Below are 14,968 nucleotides of genomic sequence, written 5' to 3'. Positions count from 1 at the left end.
ACAACAAGAGGGAACTTGTGTCAAGTCTGACACCTGTGATTCTGCTCATGCCTCCTACCAAATGACATGTAAACAAAGCATGAATTAGTTTAGAGGTTTATTATAAATACACATCAGCAGACAGTGTGTCAATCACATACATACAGATTTTGAGTGAAGTATGTTCTCTACAAAAAAATGTTACCTATCCCATGAGGAATTTCAAAACCTGGAGAAAAAAGGGAAAAACTGACGTAAGAAATGTTAACTAGCTGTTTTTGTTTGTAAGACACCCACTCATGCGCTCGTTTAGGCCGGTTATTTTCCAAACTTCAGGATTTGATGTCCGGTACAATGGCTGAAAGAAGAAAATAAAAAAATTCCACTGCAGATAAATAAAAGTTTTCCAAGGCCTCACAATGCTTCAAAAGTAATGCTCATTGGAATATCCAACAACATCTGGCATCCCTTTTCTGACATCGCAGGGCAGAAACATCTTGCAATAACAGCAGCTTTACGCAGTGAAGGGCCACCTTCAGGCAGGGTTTGAACTCTCTCTAGACAGTTACTTCCATCACTTTTTGTATTTATGAATTGAAGGCATTCATGAATGCCTTCATGGAGAGACTGTTCCAAAGTGCGCAGCCCTTATTAGCCCCATTTGTACATTTTTCTCCCTTTTAAATTATGAAGACAGGCAAAAAAAACAGAGTTCTTGGAGAAAGACTGGGGATCCAGCCAGGAGGAGGCTGTGACATCAGGCTTTCTGACTCACCTTCGAGTTTGGAATTTATAACAGCTACACAGATGTGGTTGGACAACAAAGCGTATGACCTTGTGCATTTGAAGCTTACTGACAGCTTTACACCATCTCTGGTGACATTTATTGAACCTCATTTATGGAAATACTAGTCTTGAATTAAACCATGGTGAACGCTGATTTTTGCATTTGTGTAAATAGGCATCAAGTAAACCGACAGTCTTTAAACAGTGGACACTTTAATCTGCTGAAATTTCTCAAATTATTGTGCTGGTTGTGGATCCTGTGATGGAAAATGCCTACTTGCTCAAAGCCAGACATGGACAGTATAGTATCACAATTGTATTACATCAGAGCCTGTGTAAAGGGAATCTTACAACTGCACTGTGTTAATGTACAAAGATCTTTGATTTAAAGGAATAGTGTAACATTTTAGGAAGTGTATTTTCCAAAACATCAAACTATTTCTTTAATAATGGAAGGTGAACGTTTTGATTTGTTGTTAATATGCATTTACAGTATGTGTCCTTGTACCTTCAAGTAACGTGTCACTTGAAAGTTGTTCCCACAGTTGCCCAAATGCTGCGTTTTTTTATTGTGAAGTGAGAGCAGTCTGAACATGTCCCATGAGGTTGTGATCTTGGGCTCCACCTTGCCTCTCTAATGCAGCTCCTGGGTCTTCCGCACTCTTCTTCACGTCTGTTTATTTGACCACAGTCACAACGTGCTTCTCCTTCTCAGACACCACCGGCACAGTTCCTGGTCTGCTGTGTTTGCGGACATTTCTCTCCCTGAAAAACAAGAAGGAAGAGCCGTGAACGAGTCAGTCTGCTGGTGAGAATATTCAGGAGAGGGAGGGAGGGGGGAGAGGGAGGGGGGTGAGGTCAGAAATCAGAAAGGTGGAAGAAGAGATTGAATATGAGACTGTTGACCTAACACCTACGTCACTGACTTCACTAATGTGCCCTGAAAATAATGCATAAACCACAGATAGTAAATCATTCACAGTCCAAACACACGTCTGATGTATCACAATACTGCCAGTAATTACAGAAAAAAAAAAAACACAGACTGAGCTATGAATCACTGGACGGCAGGGCATACTGGGACAATCAATCCACCATACAAGCTGTAAATGAGTATGTAAGGCCTACTGAGACCATGTCATAGGGGGACAGTCCCATCTGTGAGATTTTCCATTAGGCGGGTGTGACTGCATAGGTCAGACCTATCCTGGCAGCAGCCCAAGTCACCATCACCTTTACACGGACACAGAGGGGACTTCATGCCGTTCCTATAGCTAAATGAGCTCATATTCTAGTGATGAATACGCACTTTCTACGGCGAGCCTCCTTCATAACCCTCAGCTCCTTGGTCTGGTGGTAGATGCTCTTGGGCAGATGTCGATGATGAGCGATGCGTCGGATCTGCGGGTGGTGCTGGAACTTCTCCTTCAGCTTCTGACTGTAGTTGGCGGCCTCTCTCTCTCTGGGGGCCAGCTACAAGACATCAGGGAGGAAGAGTTGCTTATATGAAAGTGAACAAACAGGAACAAATGATTGGGGACATGAAGAGTGGACAAAGTGAGAGACAAAATGTGACAAGGAGTGGACCAAGATGGAACCTTCTTAGGAAAAAGGACACACTGCCTTCAATACTGACAACGATGCCTACACACTGACGATTTTCTGAGCTACAAGTCCTCCAAACTAAATGACCAAATAGGTACTTTTAATTGTGTTTTCAGAACCCATCTGAGGAAACATTGACTGACCAAAAAAATCTAATCAAATCGCAAATTAACTAATGTGGCATATGCACAATAATGGACTGGCAGGACAAAACATCAAAAAACACAAAATACTTCTTAGATTTCTACATTTTGACTGCAGAATTCATGAATGCATATTTTAGTATAGGTTTCTTTATCTTAAAACTTTAAAAAAAACCTTAAATTTTGTATGGAGAAGGCTACAAAGTGACTGCTGCATGTTTTGTTAACATTCTCATTGTGATCATTTAGTAATCTATGGGAATAATTAATAGCACTGGGTTTTTAAAAGAGCATTTTCAGCTTTAGCATTGCACTCCTGTAACATTGTCAGACTCATAATGGAAAGTAAAAAAAAAAAAAAAGGATCAAAATCGATGCAGACATAAGCAGAGCGACCGCTGGGCCTGAGGGGGCGACCGCCGCAGGGCCCACGCTCAGTCGGAGCCCCGCTGGGGACGAAGCACGCGACCCAACAGGGCAGCGCAGCAGGAATATTAGAGCTTAACTCTCTTAACTTTTTCTATAAAGAAAGAAGCAGCGATTCAGAGTTTATGACTAACTTCACTGAAAACTTTAGCCAAAATATGAGATATTCGTGTCTTTTTATGTTTGTGATGAATGAAACTCACAAGATGAAGTTTCAGCCATCTGAGGCTCATTAAGAGCTATTTGTGTTTGTGCATTTGATGAGGCCAGACAATTCAAACTCACTTTACTGTGAATTGAGCGGGACATGAACACCGACAAAGTGGTTGGCAGGTTTGCCACCATGAAGGAGAGGAGGATGAAGTTTTGAAAAGGGACTGTGATAAGTACAAGGTTTCAGATTATTTTGTTCACACAAATGGACTAACATTACACAAAACTACAGAAGGCTGAGCACAGACAACAGTTGGTGAGTGAAATATCCATAATTAGTCTTTATTAACTAATTCTTTTGATTATGAAGAATCCATCAGAATGTTAGATTAATCTGTTGTTTAACTCCATGCTTACTGCATCTCAGCACCTGTCAGTGTCGCTGTCTGTAGAGTGTCTACTCCACAACACTGACTGTCTACTTTGTATGGGAATGAATAGGCCTTGTATAGTGATGTAGGCAGCCGTGTCTATTTTATGTTTGTTATTCTTGTGTAAGAAAGACAGCTGGTCTGTCGCTGTCTATCAGTGGTGGTTCTGAACCATCAGTCAATCGATGCACGTAGAGTGCTGAGTGCTGTCCTTGGTGCTGAAACATTTGAAAGCAACTTCTTCCTTGTCAAAACCTGGTGCCCACAATGCAACTCGACTTGATTCACTCCACGACACAGATTCAGTTATGTTATGCTAGAAGAAATGACACTGCTGGGTAGGTTTGGCTTAAGAGTTTGCTAATAGGTCGGCATACACAGTTTGTTCTGTAACATTTTTGTTGATTATTATAGAGGATTGTAAGCTGCTGTTTGACATGGGGGAAGTATTGCAGCGCCCCAGTGGAAACTGAAACAAGTGCATCAGATGTAAATGAAAGAGTAAAGACTACATTATAGCTGTAGCTGTATCAATACTCATCTTTTTTGTTTAATAAAATGTTTTTGGGGTGTGATTTTGAATTAGCGTCTTTCTATAAGGATGATTTTGTATAACTAGTAATTATATGGGTGTAAATATATAATTTATTACTTGTTTTCTGATCTGCAATTGTTATGAGTAAGGTTTGTACAAATATAACTACTAGGAAAAGATCATGATCCTGGACCTCCTCCCTAGAACAATGTCACATTACTTCTAGAGACAACAGCCATAAGAGGTCCTTTCACGGCCACATAAGTAGACTTTTCAGGTAAGATATATCTTCTTAGACATGTGAACAAACACTGCTGTTGTCTTATTAGTTTCTACTGTTGATCAGAACACACAGCTGCAAACAGAGAATGACCCTCGCTGACTCTGCACTGCTGAAACTCCCCCTGGAGATGAGTCAGTGGTCTCATTACAGGCATTTAACTTGTAAAGTTATGTCTATTCCTGTAGCACGACTGTAAGTGATGTAAGTTATAGGGTCTTGGGTTTCTATGGTGAGAGAAGTGTTCCTTTTTCCAGGAATGAAGCATTTCTTCATGTGTTTTCCACAGGCCTTCCTTGTTTCTGTGAAGTGATGTGACAGGTGGGTTTGTTGTAACCACAAGAGGCATCAAATCATCTAATTTTACTTAGTACAAAAACAGGCTCAGCACTGTGGATCAAATGTGTGGTTTGAATGCACTAAATACAGTTTAATTTGTCTGAAAAGAAAAAGAACATCCAAAGAAGACCATGCAAGCCTAAAAAGATGCATCTCGTACTCTGCTCAGGTGGTATTTCACCAATTAGTGACGGTTACTGTATGCTGTCTTGATCATAAAACGCTGGCCTGTACAGTAAGCAGTAACTGCAGATTGACAACCTGCTCATTCAAAACTGAATCAATGTCTGTTAAAAAGTGAAGACACCAGCTCAACAACATCCCTCCCTCTCCATCTCTCATAACAACCAGCGGCTCCTCGGACTCGTCTTGGCTGAGGCTGCCCTACTGGAAGGCTTTTATTCTAATTAAAAGCAATGATTTGTCTCGGATTCAATTTGTTGGAGAAGAGCTGTTAGATGCTGATTCTGTTGGACTAAACTTATTCCCCCTGCATACACACACGGTTAGCCTGCTAAACACTGTTTGTATAATCTCAACAAGACAGCAGAGGATGTTTCGTTTTGATTTTGGTTGAAAGAATTATATTTAGAGAAACGATCATTAGATATCTAGCGGGAAATTTAGCAAAGGACACAGAAACATTGGATCTAACGGGTTTGCAATCGCAACAGAGAGATTAAACGGTAGACAGCCGTGTAGACAGCCGTGAGGAAGCGGAAAAAGAAAACTGTCTGATTTTGTCACCTCTAGCGATACATTTCAATTTACTTTGTTGTGTTTTCCAAAAAGTTTGACCAGGCTACAGAAAGACGACAGCAGAAACTGAAATTCAATTGATGCTCAAAAACTAAAGTTGCAACCCGTTCGGTGCAGATATGCCAAAAAACTCCTACTTCTGTTAGAAAATATTGAAAACTATAACCAACCAGCAAATCTGGTCTAGATGAAAAACAAGCAAACAAACAAAAATCAGCTTCAAGAAACTGCATCCGATGGTAACAGTCGTGACTGGGTGTTTTAACGGCTGATGAAGCAGATTTAACAGAGTGCAGGTAGTACTGTACTGTGAGGGGGGAAAATGCAGCCACAAGCAGAGCTGCATAAATCAGGAAGAGGTTTCACTCTGACTCTCTAAACATACTTCAGATACTTGCTCTGTAGGATCAAAACCACGGCGCTGACCTTTACTCACCGAGGCATTCATCAGACTGTCAGTTACCAGAATTATTACAAACTGGGTCGCATTGTTAAAGATTTGGCTTTCATTTCTATAAGTTATCATAACACTGTATTCACTGATGTAACTGTGGACACTGGGGAGCATGGTGACAAGTCAGTGGAGGAAAGAAATGAGCATCAATCAGACAGGTTGTAAACAAGCCAACAATTTAGTCATTATCTGATTCATAAAGTACAGAAGTACAGCAATTATGATGGATGTTTATAGTTTTTTAATTTTGTACTTAAATAAATTGAGTTAGTTAACCTGCAGGTTTGGTGAAAATCTGTGTGGTTGTCTGACTGCTCATGTTTCTTACACACACATCAATGCAGGTTGTGTTTCAGCTGCGTTTTTCAGTCGTCCATCTCGGAACAGATCTACTTTAATCAATACGGCTGTTTAAACAGTGTAATGGTTTTCGTTTCGCTCGTACAGGAAGGTTCTTAAAGGCTTTTAACATGTGTAGCTACATTGATTGTGTATTGGGGAGCCAAAACTCAGGTGACTACACAGCCGAACTGTGGCTGAACGCTTCTTCCGGTGTAGACGCTGACGGAGGGTTGAAGCTGCTGCTGCTGACGTGCCGCTTTCATTACGCAGCATGTGTAGACGATATCGCCCTGTTCCCAGATGTCAGCAATCAACTCGGTGAGCGTATAACTGACTTATCATGACTGATGGTCAATCGATTAATATTAGGTCATTAAATTAATTGAGCTGATAAGTCAAACGCTAACAGAGCGAGTCAATGTCAATCATCAATCCCAACTTTTCTAAACAATTTAGATGCTTTTCCAATCTCAGATCAGTTGGTTATGATGAGTCTGTTCCTGTCTAAAGACATACATTTAAAATAAGAGTAGATTAATTCCACATGTTTAGGACAAATTTACAGAGTGGAGTCAAATGTTGCATGAAAAGTTACGCCAAAAAAAAAAAAAAAGTGCAGCAGCTGATAAAGAAGTCATGATCAGTCCAGTGGGATGCCTTTAGACAGAGACAAACCCTTGATTCAGCATTTCAGCATTTCTTGATAATTAAAGACCCTTTCAGTACAACTTGATTGTTAATGCTTCATTATGTTCAGAGTGGCCCGCTTTAAGTGATTGGCTGATTTAAACTGCTGATAAGAGCAGGCCTTGTCTGATCTCTTTAAGTGCAAAGCTTGCGAATAAATCTTCTCTTACACTGTGACAGTAAAACAAGTGCCAAAAGCGGGCCAATTTTCCACTCTGGAGCTGCATTAAGAGAATAAGCAAGAGTGAATCCGATTAGGAATGAAAGATGGCTGTTGGAGATGGCACACAAGATGCCATTGATCTTTATTATTCAGCCATAACTGGTATTTGGGGCATTGGAACACTTCCCGGCATTTTAAAGGAGGTTTTATTTGACAGGTGAGCATAACATAACATTAGGACCATCATTTCTGCTAACACAGCCTATATTATCTGAATAAAATATACAGATGGGTGACAAATTAAAAGGAAAAACCAACATAAAGAGTCTTAGTAAGGTGTTGGGCCACCACATGCTGCCAGATCAGCTTCAATGTGCCTTGGCATTGATTCTACAAGTCTCTGACCTCTAGTGGAGGGTCGAACACCATTCTTCAAAAGATATTCCCTCATTTGGTGTTTCCATGATGGTGGTGGAGAGTACTGTCTAATATGTCAGACCAAAGTCCCTCATAGGTGTTCAACTGGGTTGAGATCTGGTGACTGTGAAGGTCATAGCATATGATTCACATCATTTTCATACTCAAACCATTCAGTGACCCCTCATGCCCTGTGAATCGGGGCTTGTCATCCTAGAAGAGACCACTCCCATCAGAATAGAAATGTTTCATCATAGGATAAAGGTGATCACTCAGAACAACTGTATAATGATTTGCTGTCACCCCTCTCTCTAAGGGGACAAGTGGACCCAAATCATGCCAGCAAAATACCCCCCATAGCATAACAGAGCCACCAGATCCCCTCACTGTAGGGGTCAAACATTCACACCTGTACTGTTCTCTTGGTTTTACACCACACATGCACTCGACCACTTATCAAGAACATGGTGAAGGATGACTCATCTGACCGTTTTAACATCTCTGTAGACCAGTGCCTATGGTTTTTGCACCACTGAACTCTCATATGTGCATTCATCTTTGTAATGAGAGGTTTATGCACTGCAGCCCTACTGTAATATCCCTCTAAATGTAATTGTCAACGGACGGTTTTTGCTGACACAGTCTGCGACACAGTCACGTCCTGCACTGACACTCTCAGTCACCTGAGGAAGAGTTGCTCTTTTGTTTTTCCTTACATATCGCACTAATGCACGAGAATCATGGTCATCAAATGTGGCTGTCGGCCACAAATTCCAACCTTATTTACTTTCCCATAGATGTAAATGCAGATGTCACTTTCGTCACCGTTTCTATTGAAACACCAGCCAGCTGAGAAGTCTTTGTGACTGAAGCTCCTGCCATCCGTTGCCCCAACAATGAACCCTCTTTCAAAGTCACTTACATCTTTTCCTCTTGCCATCTTGATACAAAATCAGAATCAACTAGGCCTGCTCAGCATTTTTATACATGCCAGAGCATGAGTGGATGTTAATCGCTTAATTGTACCATGCAGTGCACCCAGTGCACCTGTGTGGAAGCATCTGCATTTGTCATGTTTCTCCACTCATTTATTCAGGTTTTTCCTTTAATCTGTCACCCATCTGTATGTGGCACTCACTAACCAAGAGACAGTAAGAGACAGTTTTATACATGCCAGAGCATGAGTGGATGTTAATCGCTTAATTGTACCATGCAGTGCACCCAGTGCACCTGTGTGGAAGCATCTGCATTTGTCATGTTTCTCCACTCATTTATTCAGGTTTTTCCTTTAATCTGTCACCCATCTGTATGTGGCACTCACTAACCAAGAGACAGTAAGAGTCAGTGGAGATGTGTCTGAAAAAAGGATATGATCTGGCAGCTTGAGTCTTTTGTTACTGGTTTGTCGGACGACTGCACAAGCTTTGGAGTTTTTTTGGATTTCCACCTGCCGCTAGTGCAGCTGTGCCAATTGGTACATTGTACTTATTGAGAGTGATTCTACCCTAAGTCAGCATCCATCAGGGCATTTGGCAACAGTAGTGCCGTCTCTCCTGGCATAGTCACACACACTCTTACCCTGCTGAGGTGGGCACAGGGCCATGGCTGTGTTGAAGAATGCAGCTCATAAAACAAAGTCAGGTAATACATTGGAGAGAGATACAGTAAGTCTGATAGCTGAGGAAAATATAGCTGCTAACCGTTTAATGCATTACAGACAATATGGTGAGAAATAACCATGAAGCCATCAAAAAGCTACGTTTAAGATGAAATTGCATGTAAAGGGAAAGCAGGAGTTTATGCACTTCCTTGAGCAATGACACCGTCCTGGTCTGTTAGCTAAGTCGCCAGGTGTAATCAGTGTGTGCTATCGGTCTCTGCGTAGAGGGAAGGAGAGGCAGCACTTACCACTCCTAGTTTCTCAGCTGCATTGGCTTTCCACAATCGGATATTCATTTCATCTGAACCGCTCAGGATGTACTTGTTATCTGCTGACCACTTTATGCAGATGACGTGCTGCATGCGTTTTGTGTGGTACACTTCCCTGATTACCAAAAAGAGGAAAAAAAAAGGATAAGTAAATGTGGCAATACAGTGCCTTCATTAGCTGTTAGGAAACAGCCAAATCAAGCTCAGAATCCAGCATTAGCAAACACAAGGTTAAACACACTGAACAGGAATGCTAGGCTGCTCCTAGGGGTCTTCAAATGTCTTTTAAGGTTTAAGGTTAGTTATTGTGGATTTTGCATCAATCTTTTTTTGTCACATACAAACAAGAAACCTTTATCACAGCACACATGTCAAATGATGAAAAGCACAAGTGTACATCAAACATTAATAACGATTAATAAAGAGTCACTTGTGCTTTTCCTGCTGTGACATTTCAAAATATGTGCTGTGGAAAAATACTATACTTCTGCTTATAGTCAAGTCAACTGTTTCTACAACGCACGGTACCTACATAGCATTCAAAGCCGTGACCAACCTGTGCCTTAAAACGTGCCTCCAGCCACTGTGACACAACTGTGCCTATTGTTTGTATTTGAGCTTGACAAACGTGCCAACAATACTGCATCTATCATGACGTCACTCTGCAATCAGACAATGGCTGCATTTTTTTGTGGCTGGGAAGGTCAGTTAAAATGGTTAGCATCCCAATATTAGCTTTGTTAACTAGCAAATATTAGTATCTATGCTAGCCAATCGACCAGACATTTTAACTTGTCATAGTAGGGAAAGCGCAGGTGTTACTAATATTAGTGATGACAGTGTGACAGTGAGCCAGCATGCACAATACCAGGACCCTGAAACTGAAGCAGCTAAATGGAATTCAGCCATCATTCATTTTATTGTTTCCTCCTGTGCTTTTCCTACCGTGAAAAAGGTCACACAATTAACTGTACAACAGACAACGATACAGCCTACAGTCTTAATCAGGATTATCCGGTACAAACCAGAGTCAGTGAAAACCCTGATGAGTGCCACGTTTAGTTTGTAGTTCTGGGACTTTTAACCTTCGTATTTTAATATGTTTGACAGCATAGTGATCAGGCTTTCAAACATTTTCATTGTTGGATAAACCATTTTTTGACTCAAGTCTCAATGAATCAATTACAGAGTGAGACATGATCCAATAAACAAACTCTGATCATGAATAAACAAAAACAACATAATAAACTTTATAGACCCCAGAAACACTATTACTAATAGCATCAGCTATATTTAAACATTAATACTGCTGCAAAAAAACTATGAAACAATGGTAATTTTTGACAAATGTGATAAGGGTTGTACTGACCTACTGTGGCCACCGTCCTTGGGGAAGATGCGGATGGTCTTGTCAAAACTGGCGGATACAAACTCCCTCCCAGTGGGAGAATAGTCAACATCCAGCACTGCAGACACGTGGTCCATGTGCACCGTGACTGGCCGGTCCAGGTACCTCATGTCGTATGTGTAGAGGCTGGTGAAACAAAGAGACACAAACATTAGCATTGGTATGATATTATTCCTGTGAACCACTGGACAGGAGGTTGACTCACTTATAGTCTTCATTTGAACATGTGAAGTAATAGGCTTCCATAGGGTTCCAGCATAATGTGTTGCTCCTCATTGTCATGATAACCTAAAGAGGAAATGAAAACACACAGCAGATATACATCATTGTGAATAAAAGTGGAGGAAAAAAAGAGGTATATTCCTGCACAAACTGAACAGTGGGACCCTACCTTTTTAAGTGGGGCTGATTCTCTCATGTCATACAGCACTATACTTCTGTCAGAGGCGCAGCTTGCCAGAAGTTCAGTCTGAGGAAACACAAAGATCATTACAGTCCAGAAATGTAAAAAAGGTATCAGCAGGGCGTCAGCTTAAAATAAGTTTGTGACCGCGTACTACAAAGAAATATCTACTTGCAACCCATCGTCTCAGGTTGCATTTGTCCAGGAGCTGTGAGGGGTCGATCAAAGAATAATGTTCCCTTCTCAGATTGTTTTATTATGGACTCCTTAGATTCATCTTGTGACCGCTTGGAGAATAAGTGCACAGTAGAAATGGCAAAAGCGTTCATCGCTCTGTGACAGAACGAGACCCGTGTTAGTGTGGTAGGTATTTGGTGTCTCACCTCCACGGGGTTAAAGCGGACAGAGCTGAAACTGTCTACACCCCAGCTGAAAGAACGGATCGGGCTGCTCCTCTGTTCGTCCCAGATGTCCACCTGCTGGCCGCACGTTGCAAACACAGCATCCTTCTGGTGATGGTCAAGCCCTGTAAAGACTGTCTGCAAGGGACAAGGATCATTTTTAAATATAATAATAATAATAATAATAATAATAATAATAATGATTCACTTATTCTCATGAAATCTAGTCAGAGGTGAAGGTGACTTACAGAGCAGGATGTTACAGCAGCATGATGTAGCCACAGCTCTGATTAAAATACTACAGCTGATTACCAACTGATCATACCTTGCCCAGAATTGTGTTAAGCGGCTCCTCTTCTTCTCCGTACCCCGGTGCCTCCATTTTCCACTGTTTGATTGTTTTGTCATCACCAACCTGTTACAGGCATCATGTTGAAATACAGAACAGAAGCTGTATTAGAGAACAGTTTCAAAATAAGTGTAATAATCCTAAACATTCTTATGATGGGCTGCAGTCACCGTGAAGAAGGATGTTCCACAGTAGCGGACGGCCATTCCTCGGACAAAACCTTCATGCGCTTGGAGCGTGTGGACGCACTCGTGTTTGGTCAGATTCCACACTTTCACCTGAGGATCAAATTAAACATCCAGTTAAGGTTTTGTGCTTTATGTCACAGTTCTAAAAGGTTTAACAAATGCAATTATCTGTGGAGTAACAAGCGTATATATGAGATAGTTACCTCTCCATCGCAGGAGCCAGACAGCAGAGTGGAGAGGCTCTTGGTGTGCTTGGCCATGCAGTTCACCCCATCTCTATGCCCGTCTAAGGAGGCCAGGAAAGGCTTGGCGAACACCCTCTCCAGCTTAGTAGCATTCAGAGCCCGGGTGTACTCTCTGCTCACCTCAAACGGGTGTAGGGTTGGGTCATAGTTTCTAGGGACTAAAACACAGACAGTAGTCACATATGATGATATTAATTAAAAAAATCTCACCACAAACCTGCAATACGATGATTGCAGAAAGCTAGAGAAAGTTACAGCATATAACATAAACACTCATTTTATTCATTATATGGCTTAAGACTTACAGTGAATTCTATGTTTAGACAAATGGCACAAAGATACATTTTGGTGTTTTTCCATATGCAATTTTGAAATATTTACAATGTTTGTGTGATAAAATTCTTAATTAAATGCACGCCCTTGAAAAAAGAAGACTCTATAGGTGATGCATTGACATTTAAATCATAAGAGCTCAAGTAAACATTGTACTAATGGTCATTTCTGAATAAAGCAAATATCTGAGATAGAGCTGAAACATTTTCACCATAGTCTGTAATCCCACCTTGACATGTATATGACCTCCAATGGCAATTCATACAAATATTTAATTTACCAACCTTTTCACTTGTTTCATATGTCTCAGTATGACTAATAACTATATATACATTTAATAAATGGTTTGTAGTTATAAGGACAACGCTATGTAAAGTACAGCATTTGTTAACAATTATAACTTCTTCTATGAAGACATATCTTATATGATTACAACTGCATTTTACTATTTTGACATTTATGATCTGTTTATACACCATCCTCCATTTACAACAGGAGGACTAAGTTGTTAACAAAAACATTAATAAAGGCTTACATCTGCTTACAACTAACATTAGTGTGTTTCAACCATGAATCAAATGTTAGCTAATACATAGCCTACAAATGCTAAATGATGCTCATGTTTATATCAGACAGCGAACGTGTTTCTTTTGAGTTAGTTAAATTACCTTTTATTAGTCACATCCTCAGAGTTTGTAACAGTACCTGGCGTGACTGCCACATTAAAAAACAAGTATGAGGATATGTTTTACAGCTCCTGTTTGCAGAGCAAAGCATTAGAACTAACTGCTAGCAGGCTGTGATTAGCCTCGCAGAGTTTACAGTTTCTCACTTACCGCGCTGAATATCTAGTTTGGTCTCCCGGACATAATCGTCCGGGTTCCTCGAGAGGACTTTGACTTTCATTTGGCAGCAGAATGAAGTATGAACACACACTTAAAACGCAGTGAGGTTAACTTTTCAGAAGAAAAATATCAGCAAGCACAGCTTTCACCAGCCATGTGTTGAAAAAGCGTTAGTTGTTTTTTTTCCACCCGCTTTCTGCGAAGACCCGCCCTACTCTGCCTCTGATTGGCTCTGACCTTGATATTCTTATCTAAACCAATCTAATCAACGCATGCAACGAGTTCTAGCCAATCAGAAACAGAGTAAGGCGGGACTTCTCAGAAAGCGGGTAGGAAAAAAAATAGGCAGCTTGGAGTCGCATTGCATTGTGGGAAGCCAGGTCCTTTTTTTTAAACAGCTTTATTGAAACAAGTATACAACAAGTTTACAGCACCTCAAAAACACGCAAGGTGGACTAAAGGTTGTGTTAAAAAACAATTTTAAAAAAGTTAAATAAATAGTATGTAAAGCTTACAGTGGTTATACTTTTGTTTGTCCATTCAGATATTGAAGACCTATTGTTTGATATGGACAGTCAGCTCTGAAAAGTTTGTTTTTTTGTTTAAGAATTTGGATTTATGAATATGAAATTTGGCCAAAACACTACAAGCAAATAAATCAAATAGAGACGGCGGGCAGAGATTCCTGTCATATGTAGTGAACCCAACAGTACATTTTTCCAAAGTACTAAAAAGTAAGTTCAGTCTTCCTTGTGGCGTCGTTGCATCAGACAGGTAAAGAAGTATCAAGTTGCAAAATTTAGCTAAAGTGAGACCGGAAATGTAGTGATCTTTTCTTCCAAACAATTATTCATTGAATAATTTATTAATTATTTATGAAAAAAGTTACTATCAGAAATGTCAATTCATACATATTGTAGAAAAGGGTCTATGTATGTATATAACAAGACACCTTTTTGGCTTTACCAAAATTCTTGAAAAAGGAAGGAAGACACAATACTGTCTAAGAATGGAACGTGACACAATAATAATAATAATAATAATAATAATAATAATAATAATAATAATAATAATAATACAAACATAATTGTCTTTTCAATCTATTTTATCGTTAGTTTGTCTTTTATTTCACTCTATTTTCTTCTTCTTCTTCTTCTTCTTCTTCTTCTTCTTATTGTTATTATTATTATTATTATTATTATTAGCAGCAGCAGCAGCAGTAGTAGTAGTAGTATTTTAGTTTTGAATATAGTTTTTATTTTACTCTATTTTACATTACCACTATTATTATAGCTATTTTATTACATTTCCATCATTTTTATTTCTCATGTGCATTGTTTTCAAATAGCTTTTTTAAAAATGTATTTA

At 40.0% G+C, this 14,968-nt stretch overlaps 1 protein-coding gene across 1 annotated transcript; it reads right to left on the bottom strand.

The window, feature by feature from the left end:
• Window positions 1-84: 84 nt before the first annotated feature.
• On the bottom strand, window positions 85-13,805 carry dcaf13 (ddb1 and cul4 associated factor 13). The gene is made up of 11 exons (XM_042425005.1): window positions 13,592-13,805; window positions 12,381-12,580; window positions 12,160-12,267; window positions 11,966-12,055; window positions 11,623-11,778; window positions 11,228-11,305; window positions 11,042-11,124; window positions 10,798-10,962; window positions 9,408-9,543; window positions 2,075-2,238; window positions 85-1,530 (listed from the first exon to the last, which is right to left on the bottom strand). The coding sequence occupies exons 1-11, from the start codon at window positions 13,659-13,661 to the stop codon at window positions 1,443-1,445; spliced, it is 1,338 nt and encodes a 445-aa protein (XP_042280939.1). The 5' UTR covers window positions 13,662-13,805; the 3' UTR covers window positions 85-1,442.
• Window positions 13,806-14,968: the final 1,163 nt, after the last annotated feature.

The sequence above is a fragment of the Thunnus maccoyii genome, chromosome 10 (assembly GCF_910596095.1).
Source record: "Thunnus maccoyii chromosome 10, fThuMac1.1, whole genome shotgun sequence".
NCBI classification, from domain to species: Eukaryota; Metazoa; Chordata; class Actinopteri; order Scombriformes; family Scombridae; genus Thunnus; species Thunnus maccoyii.
The sequence above is the reverse complement of the archived record's forward strand: the minus strand, read 5'-3'. Positions and strand labels throughout refer to the sequence as shown.

Coding starts and splice junctions, on each gene's coding strand:
- dcaf13 (XM_042425005.1), bottom strand. CDS start 13,661: ATGAAAGTCAAAGTCCTCTCGAGGAACCCGGACGATTATGTCCGGGAG. Junction 12,268..12,380: donor CTGGCTCCTGCGATGGAGAG/GTAACTATCTCA, acceptor TTTGATCCTCAG/GTGAAAGTGTGGAATCTGAC. Junction 10,963..11,041: donor TGTTCAAATGAAGACTATAA/GTGAGTCAACCT, acceptor TTGTTTCACCAG/CCTCTACACATACGACATGA.